The 19,104-nt window shown below is 47.3% G+C and overlaps 1 protein-coding gene across 2 annotated transcripts in view; it reads left to right on the forward strand.

The window, feature by feature from the left end:
• Positions 1–19,104, forward strand: part of Ubr3 (Ubr3 ubiquitin ligase) — a 170,354-nt gene that overhangs the window by 109,662 nt on the left and 41,588 nt on the right. For both annotated transcript variants that reach the window (XM_070532285.1, XM_070532286.1), the window contains 3 exons: positions 1,183–1,293; positions 2,936–3,136; positions 9,378–9,505. In XM_070532285.1, the coding sequence (XP_070388386.1) occupies positions 1,183–1,293; positions 2,936–3,136; positions 9,378–9,505 (440 nt within the window). The remainder of the gene's footprint in view (positions 1–1,182; positions 1,294–2,935; positions 3,137–9,377; positions 9,506–19,104) is intronic.

Below are 19,104 nucleotides of genomic sequence, written 5' to 3' on the forward strand. Positions count from 1 at the left end.
GATCAGCGTGTGAATACTGCAATAGGACCGATACTTCAGCTAGTTGACTGAAATGTACTTCTTTTTTCTTATTAGGGCCCACTTGTTGCTGTGTGCACTTCCGTGGCGCATTATTTCTCGCTGCTAATTGTGTTAGATATTTGTGGTCATTTTGCAATCCATCACAGATATCTACATGCCTTTCATTATTGTTTTCCACCTGGTATGTGTAGTTTATAAAGAAATATATTATGCAATTGTGGTGATGCATGATTGTGAGGGCCTATGTGTTTGACGCATCTTTTTTCACGGTCTCTTAGTGGTTTTGACGTGTGCACGGAAAAAACTGACATAGTATAATACATATTGAGTGCAATGTTTCAAAAAGTACTAACTTATATACAGCATTTTCTTTCATAGACCACACACAGAGGTTTCTTATTGCACAAGAGCAACAAGTTACTGCTCCAAAGCATTTTTTTATTTTCCTGAGAGCAAGCTTTTCTGCTCCAAACTGCATTTTTTCCTGCTATGAAAGCTGCTCCAAAAAACCAAGTGCAGCTTCCATCACCGAGTTAGGCTTCAATAAACAAGTTGTGCTATGGAATGTTACTTTTTCTGTAAAGTCCTGACAGGAAAAGTAAACACTGGCTGGCTGAAGCACATCTTCAATTTAAGCATAAATTATGTTTTGCTCTCATTTCTTGGGGCTTTGGTCTAAAAAGCATATTTTGTGCTACATACTGGTGACAGCTGTGCGCAGAGCAATGTGTGGGGTGCTGTCATCAGTTTAGTGCACAAGATGTGAAGTAATGAGTGTCGGTAAGATTGAGGCGCATTCCCATGAACCTGGTTAATAACATTAGGCACTGCTTGAATAACTAAAGGGTCAAACAGTAACTCTGATGACACACATTCTGTTCTTTAGTGATGACTGCCGAGTTGCCCAAGTTGATGATGATTATTGTTTCTGTGCACATAGTTCATACTAACAGCTTTTGAATACAGTAAGAATTTGGGCTAGTTAGTGTTTTTTTACCTATAACAGTGCTTTACAAGATGAAAGCTTTGGACCTGGTTATTGAATGTTAATCACAATTTCTGGCATTACTAACGTGCAACTTGGCATGATGAATGTTCATAAGACCTGCACCTCGCTTCTCTATTATATAACACTGCTGCTGTTTTTCTTGTCAATTTCAGTTCCCGCTGGCACAGTCAGTGAACATAGGCTGGGAGGGTGGGGTACATGTGCAGACGTGTGGCCATTACCTGCATCTGGACTGCCACAAGTCCTACATGCTGTCTCAAAGGGTGAGTACTTTCTTGCAAATAGTCGTGAAACAGGCTGTGAACGTTGTGACATGCATTGTATCTGTGCATACAGTTGCCTTCCGTTAATTCGACCCTGACAGGACTGACAAAATTGATTGAATTATCTGGCAAATGGAACTAAACACGATTCAGAAAAAACGGCAGGATACGCCACTGATTTATTTGGCAGTATATTTGCTAGATCCTAACACGACCTCGAATGAAATAAGTGCCCACTTTCTATATGTCCAAATTAGAAAAATGACGTAGAAATGCCATTAATGCTTCTAAACAAAGTAGAAACCTAATGCACACGCAATGTTTTAGCAAGCAAAATGGGCAAGGGTCTGATGTGTTACACAAGGGGGGGCTGGTTTCCTAAAGTCAGCTACGCCGCATGGTACTTTAAGTCAGCTTTGCTGTAATACATCTATGTTAAGCAGTAAAGCATAGAAACAGCGCCAAGGCAGTTCATATCGCATATCCAGGTTATATTCCAGATATGCGCTGTTTGCGCACATATGCGGGTTTCTTATCTAATTGCACTGCACAGGCAGTTTTCAGCCCAATTTTTTTAAAAAAAAAAGGTTGGGCGTTAAAATACAGTAAATACCTTAATCAGATATTGTTAGCTACAGTTATTACTTGAACATTTTCCATGGGCGAGATGATGATAGGCGTTTTTAACTGGAGATGACATGCGTTCGATGCATTCGCTGTCCCCTAAGTTCTGCCGGGACAGACGCTGCCACTAAAGGAGTCGCTATTGGCATCACCATAGGAGTCACGTACACACATGCTGACTGGTCAGGATCGAATTATCTGGCGAAAGCCAATTTTAGGAATGAAATCACAAAAGTTTGAGCCCATAGAAATGCATGGGCACTGGCTGGCACCTTTGCTCACGATTGAGTTAACCGACAAATTGAGTTAACTGGAGTCAAATTAATGGAAGTCGACTGTATATAAGGTAGCAATGACAGAGGCTGACAGTCTGACCTTTGAGAAATTAAGAAAAAATATATCACTATGATTGCAGTGCTTCCCAATTCTGCTTGTATAGTGTAACCAAAGCCAAGAACTTAGAGCAGCAAAAATGTTGAGCTCAGATTCTTGTCAGAGATGTTCATAAACTGTTGACTCAAATTCCTCATCTCTATCATCATCCTCTTTACAACCTTTGAGCTGCAAACTGTCAAAGCTTGCCTGCACCAGTTCTTATCATTTGAGGCCACTAGTATACTGCTATCTCTTGCTTGCCAATCCTCATGCCTAATGGGTTTCTTTGTGTGAACTCGTGGAACAGAGCCAGTGGTGCTCATGCATTTCAGTCACCTTTGATTTCACTGGTCCTTGAAAGTGTGACTGTGGTGTTAAACCATATACCAATCCTCTAGGAATTTCATTAGCAGAATTGTCGTTATCACTGCTACATTGCATATGACCATATTGACTGCTGACATTTCCGCTTTTAATTGTTGCAGGAAAAACAAGGCATGATTAAATACAAAGGATGTCATTTCTGCCTGGCAGCTGTGTGGTGCCAGAAATACTAGTTGTCATATTCAGAGTGTGGAACAATGTTTACGTCCAAAAGAAAAATGCTTCTTTTTTCTCTCTCTCTCTCTCCTATTTTTTGTAGAGCCAACAAAGCCAGCGGTTGCAGACTGTAGCGGTTGAGCGGGGAGAGTACTGGTGTCCACTGTGCAGACAGCTGGCGAACTCTGTCCTTCCCCTGCACCCTGAGGAGCCCCGGGGCACACTGGTGCGCAGGGGCATGACACCCAATGCTCAACTGGTGCAAGACCTGTCTGCGATGCTTGCACACAAGCCTCCGGTTGAGGTGAGCATTGACATGTCTCGTATTGGCAGTGGTCCCATGACAGTGCCCCCGTCTTTTGATATGCTTCGCTGCACAACAAATATGCTTCGCCGCAAACAATGGCTTTACTGTAGCGAAGCTGATCTGAAGAACTGACAACAGCAATTATCAGGGATTTGAATAAAGTAGACTTTCATTCATTCGACACCGCTTAATTTTCTTCTTCAGTTAATTCAATCCCAACCGAAGGTCCTGGTCTGCGTCCACACATTTCTATGGGCCCAAACTTTCGTTATTTTTATCTTAAAATTGGCCTTCTCTGGATAACTCGAACTTGCCCAGTCAGCACACACAGACCCGACCCCTATGGTAACCCCAATAGCGACCCCTTTAGGTGCAGTGTCTGTCGTGGCGGAGCTTAGGGGACTGTGAATGCATTAAACACACATCATCTAAATGTCTATTTCGTGACTGCCTTAGCAAAATTTTCTAGCAATAACCATAGCACGCAATGTCTGGTTATGGTATTTATCTAATTCTAATGCATGTTTCTCTTTTTTCTAGAAAATTGTGCCGAAAATTGCCTAAGCGGTGCAATTGAATACAAAACAAAAACTGCCTTCGTGGCATTTTTATGCTTTACCCCATTACATAAATGTACTGTGGCGAAGCTTACTTTGAAACCCATGCAGCAGAACTGACAGAAAAACCGGCCACCATTGTGCAACACATATTTATTACTTGCTTAAAAATCGTGTGTGCACTAGATTTCTACTTTGATGCAATTTTTACATTAGTTTTCAGCTTTGGACACATAGAGAGTGCACATGCATTTGATTTGGGGGACGTGTTAGACTGGGAAGTACTGCCAAATGAATCGGCGGTGTTTTGGCATTTCTTATGCATTTTGTTTAGATCGACTGGTTGGATAATTAATTTTGTCAGTCACACAGGAGTCAAATTAACAGAGTTGATGGTTTTTCGAATACAGTGAAACCTTGTTAAACCGTCGTTGGCCGGAGCTCGGAAAAAGTATGTACTGAACGGTAGTACTGCTCAACCGAAATAGCATGAGATCGCCCACTTACCTGTCAAAAACGGAACTCGGAGATAGTGCGATGAAAGGGGAAAAAACATGCAGTATTTATTCACTTCGCGCGACAAAAGTGTTATTTTTGTTTGATGCCACGGCAGCTTAGCAGTGACGACAGCGGCCTCAAACTTACTGAAGCTGTGAGCCAGCTTTGCAGCCAGCCCCCTCTTCTCGGCAGACACGCACATGGCAGATTCCTCGTTGGCACTGTATGTTCTCCATGCACGTGGGCGGTAGCGCTGCAGAAGTCGCGGGGTGCCTTTTTCATTGCGGGGTGCTGTTCTCGTCGCAATGATTGCATTCATGAGGCTGACAGTGGCTGCGCAGCTTCTGCCACTGTCTGGCCTGAGTCACCCTTGCTGTTGCTTTCTGTGTCGTCCTTATCACTGTCATTAGGCGACACTTCGGCAACAGAAGCAATGATGGCGAAAAAACAAACCTCATAGCCGACATCTTTTTGCGGTCACAGCACGGCCCTGCGCTTGTTAGAAGCCGTCGCTCGGCACTAATCAGTGTGCAGGTACATCACAAAGTAAAGGAAAATAAAGCGTAGTTTCCTGTCACTTTGCGTGTATGTTTTCTGGCATTCCTGCGTGCTTACATACACGGTAACTGTGCGGCAAAAAGCATGTCTGTGCTAGTCGATGCCTTTTACCGCAAGCAGCGAGTGACCTGTTGAAAGCCAGGGCAGAAAGCAGGTGCACACCAAACTGTGCTTGGAAATATGAGTGCAAGCACATAGCGAGCTGTGCCAATCGAGTGCAGAAGACAGAGGAGGAGGGCTAGCGTGGCCTCGCCAACTTGTCACACTAAGCTCAGCATTACTGGTTGCAGCAGGGCTGCCGAGCAACTTGTTTGCATTCCAAATGCCACACACAGTAGTCAATGGTAGATCACTGTCGCGTGCCAGTGTCAACTTGTTTGTGCCACGTTTGATAGCACAAACAATGTCCAATTTTTCTTCTATGCTGAGCACTCCTTGTTTCTTTATCCGAGCTTTGACATGACGCGAGTTCTTGCTTGCACGACGCTGAAATTATGTTGATGTTGATGTGGCTTCACACCCAAACGCACAGGGCGCTTAGACGTCGTTCCAATCTCTGAGGCTTGTTGTTCTGACGGGCTGCCCGATGGGGATGACGCACCACTGAGATTGCACGACGAAAAGTGGAAACACTACGTGTTAACTGATACGTACGCAATAAGCTGGTGCAGTTTATGCGCATACAAAATGCGTTATGTTCAATGGCTGCTTAGTCGGGGATTTGATTTTACTACTTTTAAAATGGAACTACTGTTTTAAGCGGGTACGTTTTAATGAGTTTTACTGTAGTAAAGGTGTCTTTCGAATCTAATGTAATGCTAACCGATTAAAATCGAATATTCAAAGTTTAAAATATTTGCATATCACTAGTTAAGGCCAGTAATGATGTTTGTATGCCTCTTTCCCTCCAATTAAAATGGTTAAAAGTTTGTCCCCTCTGCTTTTTTAATGCAACCCTGTTATAACAATTCTCGGTTATCACAGCGGGATGTTCTTGGCACTTGAAGGCTTGACTTTACTTGCACCAACAGTATAACGCAAATGTGCTATACAGTAAGAGGTTGAGAAATATGTATAGCAAAATTTATGGCTATCAATTTCTTGTTCCAAAAACATGTTACATCAGATGCAGAAACACATCAAAAACGAGTCTGTAGAAAGGACGCTTGAGCAGTTGCTGCAAGAGGCACCATGCACGGCCATATCGAAATCACTTTACTCACTGCAGTCTATGGGAACACGAGAACCGCCACAGTAGAACCGGAACTATAGGCAAAGAAAAACAAAACTTATTAGTATTTCTTAACTTTCAGCCACGGAGGGCTGTATCTTAGCTATCGGTAACATGATAGCGTCTCCGTCATGCACGCCTTGCAGTTCGCAGACGCGCAATCACGTGAGCGAGTGCCTGGAGGTGACCGAGTCGAGTTGTGTGTCTCACGGAGCAGAAACTCAATTTCAGATAAATTTGGGTAACTCCATAGAGGTGGCAGCAGATCTTAACAACCAGGGGTGTCGAGCGCATGCAAAATATCTAACATGAGATTGAGGCCGTACATTTACGTCAAAAACCAAGCGGCACGGATCAGGGTTGCTGTATATACACTACAGTTGAACGTCTATATAACGAAGTCGGTCAAATCAGCAATTTGCTTTGTTATATAGAATTTTCGTTGTGTTGAAATTTAGCCTTTTATGCAAGTTAAGTACAGATGCCAATTGACTTTTCTTACGCGCAAAGGGGCTGCACAATTTTCTGAATTATTGGACAATTGAAAAACGCAATTTTGAATGAGAAAACGATTCATCTTGATAAATTTGGGAGTCTGCTCCCAAATTTATCTATACTTATATATATGGCTTCATGCCACATACGTTGATGATATCTTCACATCGGTGGTACGAATTAAGCGAAGCCAGCCACGTTTTCGCATGCACTCTGCCCTGCGTCTGACAGCGTCGTCCGCACTGGCAACGACGCTATCAGGAAAAGCACCGTCAGCAGAGAGCAAATGCTTCATCTTCCTGTCATTCCAACGGGTCATTGAAACTCGAGATTATGCAACCTCCAACTCTAAACGCACAGGGAGACAGCTTACATGGTGCCACGCCGTCTCGGCATGCCACTCTTTGCACATGCGGCAGATTACCCCTGAAGCGGGTGCATGGCTGCATAACCCTTTGAGGGCTAATTTTTTTTCCCCATATGTGACCGCCCAGGGTTGATTTTTTTTATTTCAGATTCCAATTTCTTTTAGAAACCTAATTTGAAAAAAAATTTACTGTAATTTTTCTAGGACCATAAAGTGAGAAAAAAATACTTTGAGTTGGTATATATGTACTCTTCATTCATGAATAACAACAATAAAAAAAGGTAATAAACTTATAAGAATTAAAAATTTTATGCATTGTTATACACATACCGTATTTACTCGCATAATGATCGCACTTTTTTCGCCAGAAAAATTGACGCAAATTCAGGGGTGCGATCATTACGCGGGTTAAATTTCCCACGAAAAAACATTTTTTTTTTTTCGTCTCGCGTTTGCTGCGGGATGCGGGTGCGGGACACCAAAACAAAAATGGCGGCCGGCGGAGCAAGCCGAGCGCGCCGAACGAGGTTTTTTTTATCTTCTTGTGAGTACGTTACGTGCATTGAAACAGTTTCTTCCGTATCAGTGATGAATAATATCGTTAGTATCGGCAAGTTTGCGGCAATAACGTAGCCATGTCCACTTTGAGGGACAGAAACCGATGGGAGCACTTAGCTGCCAGTGACAGAAACGCATGGCCGGTGTGCTGCGGAAACTGCGGCACCGGTTTCACTACTCTCCTAACACGGCACGTTTTCGCTAAGGATGGGCGAATATCTTAGCTGCGTTACAAGCGTCGGCGTATGAATAGGGTACACTTTTAACGTATCCGTGTAAACGTGGCTACTATCATTGCCGCGCGCGATTTGTTGCGTGCTCACGAGTGCAGATGAAAAGAATCGAAAGGCGCATCTTTTGTTTTTGTTGACCACAACGATTATAAAGCCTACCCATAATAAAGGCAGGTTTAGTTGTACCTCTTTTTGTCATGGAAGTGCGTAAAGTGATGAAAGTGATGAAATGAGGCATCCACTTAATGTTTGCTGCGTGCAGACGAGTCGTTCGCGTAGCATTCGACAGATGGTAAGCGTGATCATTGTTAGCTAGACTTGGAACACCACATATCGCTGCGGCAAGTTCGGGGTGCGATCATTACACGGGAAATAAAAAAAATCGAATTTTGACGACAAAATACAGGGGTGCGATCATTACGCGAGTGCGATCATTATGCGAGTAAATACGGTAGTTCAAGGCTTTGAAAATGCGCTCACGAGAATATTTCGCAAGACTCAAACGTTCCTGCTCTTACACTAATATTTACATCCATAGCGTAATATAACTGCGTAGAAAACTGTGTGGTTGTGTGCCCGTCAAAAAAGCAAAACGTATGACAAACATCCGCTAATCTTCATCTTATCTGCCAACCAGAGGCAATTAGTTTTCGCGAGTGTCAAAAAAAAAAAAAAAGCTACGGAAACGCAGCATCCTTCCTATGCGCACCCCTGTGAGCACTAAATGAGCAAGAGACAAGCGGTCGCCCTTTGAGTGATTAGTGACGAGATAGCCATCAGTTTCGCAAGCGCAAGAAGCTGAAACCGCCCATAGAACAAAGCCCAAACCACCGCCCACCCGCCCACCCGCCCACCCGCCAATGCGCGAGCGGTAGTATATAGATGCGCGGAAGGGAACTAGCTCTAAAACAAACCATGCAACGAAAACCGAGAGAGCGAGGCGTGCGAAAAAATTCCCTGTATTCCCACATAGTGGCAGCACATGACAGAAAAGAAAAAGTTAGGAAATTGGCCCGCTTTTAAATATACGGCATCGTCCATTTTTGGACTTGTTCGCGGTACTGTATATTTACGTCATTGACCCTTAAATGGATATGCACTCAGCCGCACTTACAGCTATGCGCAGCCATGGCTGAGACGCATGGCAACTTAGCCCTCACTCTGCTCCCCCATCCCCTTGTGCATGCTTGATCGTGTTACCACGAGCTCGCTCCCCTCCCCCTCTTTACCTTTGCTCGTGTGTGAAGTCACCCTCTTTCTTGTCTCATCCTCACACACTTTCACTTGCACCTAAAGCACACAGTGCCCAAGGTGCGATAGAATCTTATCACACTTAAACTTTATATGGAACAGGATGCAGCTCTACTCCAGTGGTCGCTCTTGCTGTGTGGCATGCAATTTGAGAGGTGCGTTTGCAAGCAGCCGCTTGTAGTTCAATCATTTGACCATTTGCGTCCGCAGAAGTTTCCATTTATCAGCAGTGAAATTTAATTATTTTGAAATCGCATACAAACACACTTCATTATATTAAGGTTCTAAATACATGGTGTTCTGTGGACAAGAGGTTATGAAAACTTAAATGCTTTGTTATAGCAAGAATTTTGTTATATAAAAGATTGTTATATTGAGGTTCAACTGTGTATGGTGAAAACCCTCAACGGGTTAATAAAGACATTAATAGCCTTCCCCTGGCTGTGGTGTCCTCACTTATGCTTCCATGTCTGTGTCTGCACTGATCCAGGAGCCAACGATAAAGGAGATGCGGCCCTTCATGGAAGACCTCACCAACGCTACGTTCAGCCAGTACCGGACCATCTCCTACTTGCCCAATTCGCATAGTCTGGTGCTGTTCCTCTGCTCCATTGCCAGGTGAGGGCCTGACTATTGGCACAGCAGCTTGGACTAAGCAAGTGCAGTAAGGGTATTGCATGCGCTGCCAACACGAGGACCTAGTACTGTTACCCCGTCTACCGGTCTTTCTATTTTCGAGGCCAACTGCTATGAAATTGTGGGCTACGTTGTGGGGTCTGATGTGGGATTCTCACACCGTACTCTTGGGACAAAGGAACAACAACACAGTAGTGCAAACAATCACAAGGGCATTTATTGCACCTTTCATAGATCAATGCCTGCTAGCCGAGTTGCTATCCACAAAACATGCCGATGGGCGCGCGACAAATCTAGAAGTCCGACTCACCGTGACCTCACGAGCGAATATGTTCGCCCCATGCTGGATCCCAGCACCTGGTCGTTCGCGTGTATAGTCACGCGAATCGTGGCGCGTTCGAAGGCGGCCACGCGAGGCGGTCTCGCAAAAGCATGGGTCGCCGCGCTCTCGCGCGGGACGTCCACGCCGCGCGCCGACCCGCCGGGAAAGAGCGTCGCTGCACGAGCGGCACGTCCGTGCTGCTTGCTGTCTCGAACCCCAAGAGAGAGCGCCTTGTCTCTCCCGCACCCAAGTAACCCCGCAGCAGCGCAACACTAGCGCCATCTCTTGGAGTGCGCTTCAACCACATTGACCGCCGCGGATGTCACGCAGGCCACGCGGCGAAGCGAGATTACAGGAGACACGCTATGCGGGAAAAACATCAGGGGAGGCGCGAGAGTCGCGCATCCCCACAACCCCCCAACCTTAAATCACTTCTTATTCCGGCGAAACATGTGACACGGTCTAACATCAACCTGTGCTTCGCAAACAAGATAGTACATGCAACAGTGGTCGCACCGAAGAAATGTCTACACGCTGTCCATAACATGCGAGCCGACTGTCCTTGGGTACACCGCTGGCGTCCGCCGGTCACAGCAGCAGCTTTGTAGACGCGACGGCACGATTCCAGGCCAGGTCTCCAAAGACGACAACGCAGTAGTCGGTACGAGCAAGCGTTGCTCGCGCCGACGCGCCCTGCTGGCAGAGCCGCCGTAGCTGTCGGTGACCGCCGGCTCTTTTGTCCGCCGCCGAGGGTTGTGAGCTGCATACAGGAGGCCGCCGAAGTCGCCGCGCCGAACCGGCCACAGCATCACCATTGCCCGGGGTGGCTCGATCGTAGTCCGGGGCAGCAGCGCAGATGATGTGCAGGTGACGGCAAACCAGGGGTGACTCCAATCACGCTGCGTAAACTCAACACACTCGGCGAATACTAAAGTAGTGCAAGGGAGAGGAATTCTGCATGCGTATCGCACACGCGGTACGATGTTCAACTCGGCTAACAAAAGATCAGGCAGCTACTCAGATGCTAAGTTCACGTGAACGAAGCTCGCTTCCTTGAGTCGAACGAGTAATTTCAATTCGTGCGAGGCTAACAAGAATGAGGTAAGCAAAGTGCAACACCTCAACGCCACGGTCCACCAGGTTGTGTCCTTCCATGTGTGACAGGCAGCTTCGTAAAGCCTTAGGCCTAAAGCGTCGCTACCCTGACAACAAGCGGCATCCAAAAACAACACCCAAAATGAGCGCAAAACAGGCAGCCGCGAGGAGACGTCAGCTCTGTGAGGTGGTCCTAGTCCGCTCGGTGCACACAGCATCCGAGTTGACAGTGCCCACCGTCCCAGACAGTGTCGGAGCGCCCGGTGCCAGGCCGCAATACCAGTCAGCCCGTAGTGGCACCCGTGGCCCGCGGCCACCCGGCTCCCAGAGCCGCGACTTCATCAGAGTCAAAGAGATAGGAGAAGCTATTTACATAAGAAATTCGGACCACCCACGAGGCTTCCGTACTCACTCGCTTCAGGCTTGCCACTGCTCTGCGGGCGCTCAGCCTTGCTCTCCCAGGATGCAGACCACGTGGCTCTCGTACTGACGAATGTCATTAAAAAAAAAAACACTTGCGAAAAGGCTTAGCATGTTGACATGTTCAAACACACTACAGCCACCGTCACCTCGCTCAAGAAAGCACGCCGCCTCCGCTAGCGATCAAAATCCACGCTAGGCCTACGCTTCGGTTCAAACAAAGGTCTCGAACGAAGCAACACTTAAAATTATCGTCCGATGCCCCAAGAGCCCCACGTTGGGCGCCAGTGTAGGGGTTGAGGACGGACTTCGGGATGAAAACAAAACTTGGGAGGATTTATTTTACATTATTTACAAGGAGGTGAGCGTCAATTAACAGTCGTACAGTCATTACGGGCCAGCAGCAACTCGGACGCTGCGGCCCGCGGCAAGAAGTTCGAGAGAGGTCAAACAGGGAATCAGGGAATGCTCTGGTCTCTCTGAAATGCTTCTTATAAACCCTCCGAGCACTGGAAGTCGCGTCATGTTTGACCAATGGGAGAGTCCGCTCAGATGACGCCATTTTCAGCCAATGGTTGGCGCCCGTATCGCGTTGTCACACCCGGCGGCTCTCTGCGGTCTTGCCTCGCAGACCTGCAATGCGCTTCTTCAAACGAGGAGAAGGGGGCGCTCATGCTCCATTGTCCGACGGCCCACCTGCTCCCGGTGCTACGGCCCCGCAGCGGCAGCAAATGCCTTCTTCAAAGGCGAAGAGGGGTGACGATTGGGCTCCAATGTCCGAGGACCCCTTCTAATCCCGGCGGCGTACGAACTTGTTTGCAAGTGTCCTGCCTCAGGAATGTGGCACCCCTGCTTCTGCATTCCTCAATTAGCTGTGCTGCGATTCGAAGTGGTTTGGGGAACTCGAAGCAGCCTCAGGAAACGGCGCCATATCTAACAGCTCGTCCTCGCCCCGGTTGTTCTGAATGGCCGGTGAACTCAATTCACTGGCCATGAGGAACGCTGATAGAAGCTGCAGGGTACTGGGGTCGAGCCTCGTTTGACGAACTTTGGGATCCTAGGCCCTGGAGAACATAAGTCAAACAAACAAAACCACACAGTGCTGCACCATGTGCAAGCGCAGGCTCTTCACCCCTGACTCGCCAGGCTATTACTGACTCAAAATGAACCCTGATCTTTTATTTCCTCAATTTTGACTAAACCGTTCCAACCACCCTTCCAAACAGCTATCCATTTCTCCTCGATTGCTGACAATACCAGTGTACTATTGTTGTTGCAAAACAAAAGGGTCGTTGACGATGCAAACAACAAATGAAAACAGCCGAACATAACTTAAGTGGCCTAACTACACGAACAGCATGTTTCCAATGTATCGCAGTGGCGTACTTATTGCACGTATTGGTGCCACTGAACAATCTGGTCAACCTCACAAGTACGTAATCACAAGCGCACTAGCCTTGTGGTCACTAAACAAAACGCGTACTTGCGTTGTAGGCAAACTTTTCATTTACGCTTACTCACGTTTCTTCCCTGAAAGTCCTACAGGACACGTGACGTAAACGAACAATTAAACTTGCGGGACTTACACACTCCGCAGAACCCTTAAACTAATGCGTCTTTTAATAACTCGTTCCACGCATACTTATAAGAGAAGTCAGAATACGGCTGCCCTCAACACACGAGCAACCCAGTCATAAATCTGCTTCCTTCCGTCCACACAGGACATGCCCTAATGGAACTAAGAACGCTTCTCAGTGCAAATCATGCACTCACTGAAAATCTATGCGGTTAACCTTAGAAAATAAAAAAACGCTTATAAAAAAAAGAAGGTTAACTAAAACACACGCGCGTTATGATAGGCCTCTCAACGATAACCTTGACCTTCAGGTTACTCACACACACACACACACAAAAAAAGCCTATCTACTTAATAATGAGCATCTCGCGAGACTACATGTTTACACAAACGTGTCTTTCAAATCTCAGAACTTCTCAAACGAAAACACAAGCAAAGCTCAAACCTTACATATTGAAAGAAATCCTAGTCTCAAATCGCGAAAACTTTCCAATGCTCAAAATAAAAAAAACAACACTTCATTTCTACGGAAGCGCTCTTGGCCTCCCTTTCCAAACGCTTATGTCTGACTCATACTTTGAGTCTGACTCGAGGTGGGCGCGATTTAAAAGCTACTCTGGCTACGGAGGGACAACAAAAGGGCTGACTCACTATCAGCTCCCCCAAGACGTTACGGTCTCCTGCCAATTTGCGTCTTCGTGCCCCGCTTTCAACACAAACTCGATTGACCGCGTCGCTACTCCCCACCTGGTCTCGTCCTGCCACCTTGCGTTTCTTCGAACTGCACGCTGAGCTGTGAAAAGAACTACGGAACGACGAGGAGTTTAACTGCCTCGTGCCCTTTGTCCGCGTCCGTGCAGAACCTGCTTCGCGGTCCCCCTTGAACCGGTGGTTTGAACATTTTGGGTGCGTCAACATCGTCAATGACGACCGCACTTTTCTTCTCCTCGCGCCCTGCTCATTTGGGTTTCTCGTCATCTTTGGCGGCGCTACATAAGTTACCGTCTTTCGGTCTTTACCGCGCTTCTTTTTATGGCGCTTTCTCTTTGCACTCGCCTTCATGTCGCCTCGTGGCTCGTGCTGGCCGGTACACATTTCGTCGGCCCAGATCGGTCTCTTACCCGCACAGTCTGAGTGATTCTCACTTAAATCAACACTCGCTCTGCCTCGACTGGCGGACAGCTCAACCGATTCTGGAACAATGCAGCAGGCTTTACTCGAGTTAGACAACTCGCACTCTTGCGAACTGCCCTCTACTACATTGCCCAGCTCACGCTGTGCATCGGCACACAGCCCGTTGGTATCGATCGCTGTCTCACGCGCACAGTCCGAATGATTAATAACTGAACCATCCCTCTCTAGGCTATCTAGACTGGCGGAGAGCCGCACCGATCCCTGAACAATGCTGTTGTATTCTCTTGAGCTACGCAGCTCGCAATCCTGAGAAGTACCCTCAACTGCATCGCTCAGCTCGCACTTCACTTCTGCACGCAGATCTGACCTGACATGGGTGCTCGTGTCTGTCGCGTCAACAGTACCCTTTTTTTCGCTAGCAACCTCGCTAACATTACCAGCGACGCACACGCTCGGTAACTGTGCCAATTTGTTCGCAGCTGGCCTAGCTGTCTCTACAGTCATCTGTTGGCACAGCACCTCGTCGCTCTCACTGCGTCCTTTAACGGCTCTGTTGCCACTAAGGCATCGTTAGCAGCTAGCCTTTTCCCTTCACTTATGAATCGGCAGCCAATCTCACAGGCACTACTCTTCTCGTCGGCTTTTGGCGAAAATCTGCTAGATACTTCCTCATTCTTTCGCTCTGTACTACCTGCAGAATTCTCAGACAGCCGTTGTTGTCTCTGTGCCAATAACTGACCACAATACTGTATCTCTTTGATCAGTGCTGCCTTCTCTCTCTCATACTTTTGCTCACGCTCAAGCTTACGTTCCTGATACTCACGTTCGCGTTCATTCTCAAGTTCGTGACGCTCACACCTAAGAGTAAGTTCTTGAAGCTCATGCTTCCGTTCATTCTCGCGTTCTTCACGCTTACGCTCACTCCTAAGTTCACGACGCTCACGCTCCCGTGGCTCCTGTATCACCTCCCAAGCAAGCTCAATGCTTTTGCCATCATTGCCACTATCGTTAATCGCTTTTATGATAGCTGGCGTTTTCATCCGTTCGTCCGCCTCAACTCCCAAATCGTCGCACACCAACAACAAGTCAAACCTCGTCAACCTTCTAAGATCGATGGCAGCTGCCCCGACAGGTGGTTAAAACTGTTTTCCTTAATTAATTTGTGCAAACACACAATGCATCAAACTCCAGATTCCCAGAACTATCAAAATGAACACACAACATTTGAGTCTGGCGAATCATAAGGAAAAAAACCACGCGCTCACTTACGGTTGCAGCACCCTGCCATCCAGTTCATTCGTGCGCTGTTCCCGGTTCCTCCGGACTCCCTGGGTCGAAGGCTCGCTCCTTCTTCGCTACTCCCAGTTTCTTCGGACCTCTTTTGACGAAGGCTCTCTCTTCTTCGCTCTTCCCGGTTCCTTAGGATCTCTCTCGACGAAGGTTTATCCGTAGCGCTGCCACCAGCTGATGCATTCGGAGGCGGTCTCACCGCTGCCGACCAGTTGTAGGGGTTGGGGACGGACTTCGGGATGGAAACCAACTTGGGAGTATTTATTTTACGTTATATACAGAGAGGTGAGACTCAAGTAACAGTCGTACAGTCATTACGGGCCAGCAGCAACTCGGACGCTGCGGCCCGCGGCAGGAAGTTCAAGAGAGGTCAAACAGGGAATCAGGGAATGCTCAGGTCTCTCTGGAATGCTTCTTATAAACCCTCCGAGCACTGGAAGTCGCGTCATGTTTGACCAATGGGAGAGTCCGCTCAGATGACGCCATTTTCAGCCAATGGTTGGCGCCCGTATCGCGTTGTCACACCCGGCGGCTCTCTGCAGTCTTGCCTTGCAGACCTGCAATGCGCTTCTTCAAACGAGGAGAAGGGGGCGCTCATGCTCCATTGTCCGACGGCCCACCTGCTCCCGGTGCTACGGCCCCGCAGCGGCAGCAAATGCCTTCTTCAAAGGCGAAGAGGGGTGACGATTGGGCTCCATTGTCCGAGGACCCCTTCTAATCCCGGCGGCGTACGAGCTTGTTTGCAAGTGTCCTGCCTCAGGAATGTGGCACCCCTGCTTCTGCATTCCTCAATTAGCTGTGCTGCGATTCGAAGTGGTTTGGGGAACTCGAAGTAGCCTCAGGAAACGGCGCCATATCTAACACCAGATGTGGGGTCTGATGTGGGATTCTCACACCGTACTCTTGGGACAAAGGAACGACAACACAGTAGTGCAAACAATCACAAGGGCATTTATTGCACCTCTCATAGATCAATGCCTGCTAGCAGAGTTGCTATCTACAAAACATGCCGATGGGCGCGCGACAAATCTAGAAGTCCGACTCACCGCGACCTCGCGAGCGAATATGTTTGCCCCATGCTGGATCCCAGTGCCTGGTCATTCGCGTGTATAGTCACACGAATCGTGGCGCGTTCGAAGGCGGCCACGCGAGGCGGTCTCGCAGAAGCATGGGTCGCCGCGCGCTCGCACGGGACGTCCACGCCGCGCACCGACCCGCCGGGAAAGAGCGTCGCTGCACGCGCGGCACGTCCGTGCTGCTTGCTGTCTCGAACCCCAAGAGAGAGCGCCTTGTCTCTCCCGCACCCAAGTAACCCCGCAGCAGCGCAACACTAGTGCCATCTCTCGGAGTGCGCTTCAACCACATTGACCGCTGCGGACGTCACGCAGGCCACGCGGTGAAGCAAGATTACAGGAGACACGCTATGCGGGAAAAACATCAGGGGAGGCGCGAGAGTCGCGCATCCCCACTACTTAAAAGTCCCTAGTTTCTGTGATGTATATGTGGAGTAGCCCCAGTGAGAAGTTTTGCATTCGAAGTGCAAGCGGATGCATTACGAAAAATGCAAGCAAGACTAGACGTTTATGGTTTGAAAACTGAATAAAATGCCACTGCTTGCCTGAAGTGGCGCACAGCCAACAGCATGCGTTTCCTTGGCATGCCATCCAATATTACACTCCACCTGCTCTGAAAAAAAAAAAAATCTCAGACGCAACATACCGGGATTTAGTAAGTCAATACAACAGCCACCAGATACACGTGTCGTCTGTTTAGGTGCTGTTTAAAGTCTGCTAATCAGAAAATTATAGCCTTTCAGCTTTGTCAAGAGTGCTTCATTGGTTTAGACTACTCACCAATAACTAATATAGCTAAAGTGAAGTTTTGTTGCAGTTGGCTTTTAATAACAGAATTACTAACGTTCTGCTCTGGTAGCTATCGCAGTTCCGTTGCATCGGCTTAATTACTAGAAAAGGCAAACACTACCACTTGCAGACAAAATGTAAAATAGTGTTAACTAATTAAAAAAGTCTTACATTTGTTATTGATACAGTTGCCGACCGATAATTTAGACTCGATGGGTACTGCCAAAACATCCAAATAATAGGGAGTTTGAAATGCCGGATTCGCCATAAAGTTAGTGACTTTATTTCACAACTGGCAAAAAAGAAAGTGCGATATTCTTTAATCGCCTCTTTAGGGGATACCTTCAATTTCGCGTGACTAGCACAAGATGTGTCAGCGTCTACGAGGGACAGCTATCATGACACAATGCCAAGCACGCTATCTTTTGAGTTTCCAACGCAAGACACATCGACATCTATGATCGACAGCATTGTTGGCACAGCCCCCAATCTCACTATCTTATGACAGTGCGAAAGCACTGCCGCCCGCTGAAGCATCGGGTGCTAGTGACGCAAAGTAGCATGAAAGTGAATGTGTCTTCTAAAGTGAGCATCAGAGAATACAGCACAAGCTTGTCACCGCATTGATACGAGTTCATACACTTGCTTTTGGCCTAAATGGTCTCTGGTTGTGATTTTCTAGCGGTGCCTTTCATGCTATTCTTGTTCCGGCTTTTTTGCACTTCGTCAGTGGTCAGAGCAGTGCTCTGTCTGTATTATGAGCAGGATCAGCCAGCCATGAGCGGTGGATGATAATAGCGGAACAAAACTTGCTTGTCAAATCGTGCAAATCGCAAATGCAGCCTTTAAGAACGTGACTGGAATTTCTAATAACATTGGCCTTTACTTCTTATTGGCTCCTATTGTCCTGCACTTTGCGTGCGGTCAGTAAGCACTAGATCGCCTAGGCTTCACTAGCTTCGGTTTCGAGGAGGCGACAATGACATGACCGACAACATGGCTGACGACATATAAAAATGAAAATATCACTTTTTCTGCTTGACTCACTGGCCGAATTAGCACACAGCCATGCAATCGGAGTTTGAATTATCAACGACACGCTGTAAGGTGTCCGAAATTGTGGTTGTCCTTATACATTAAGTCTATGGGAGCCATGGCGGTGCTGCGGAGCTGTCCGAATTGTCAAACATGACCAAACTATCGGTGCCTGAATAATAAGTCGGCAACTGTACCTTTAAAGCACATGTCCCAGTTGTGGCATTGAAGTCAAGCTGCAGTAAGGTTATATGCATTTGGCAGAAAAGATAAGCTTAGCACCAGTTTACGAAATATGTTCTCAAAACCCAGTGAAATAAGCGGATGTTCCAGTTAATACTTATCTATGCTCCATTTCTGACCGCGCTTATAAATTTCATAAGTGTAACATTTTTTTGTCGAAATACAGTAGAGAGTTTTCGAATAGGGGCCCCAAATGTTTGGGGCCCCAAAAAAATAGTGACGAAGCCACTGCGCAAGCACAAGACGCAAACCGCTTTTGGGTTTTGCGTCAGGCATGCTATTTCACTGATTTAGTGGGAGCCACAAAAGCTGCCCCAGGAGCTTTGCGTCAACAAATGTGGCGGCACCTATCGAAGTGACGGTTATAACCTAGCACCAAGCTGGGCTCTATTCATGGTAATGTGGGAAGTTTGTAAGCTAGGAGAAGTGACTGTGGTAATCGCTTTCTCCCATCTAACATGTGTAATGAAGATTGATTCATTAGATGCTGCTGATGTTGAATTCGAGTGTCAATTTCCTGGCTGACCCGCCGTGGTTGCTCAGTGGCTATGGTGTTGGGCTGCTGAGCACGAGGTTGCGGGATCGAATCCCGGCCACGGCGGCT

This window comes from Dermacentor albipictus, chromosome 1, assembly GCF_038994185.2.
Source record: "Dermacentor albipictus isolate Rhodes 1998 colony chromosome 1, USDA_Dalb.pri_finalv2, whole genome shotgun sequence".
NCBI lineage: Eukaryota > Metazoa > Arthropoda > Arachnida > Ixodida > Ixodidae > Dermacentor > Dermacentor albipictus.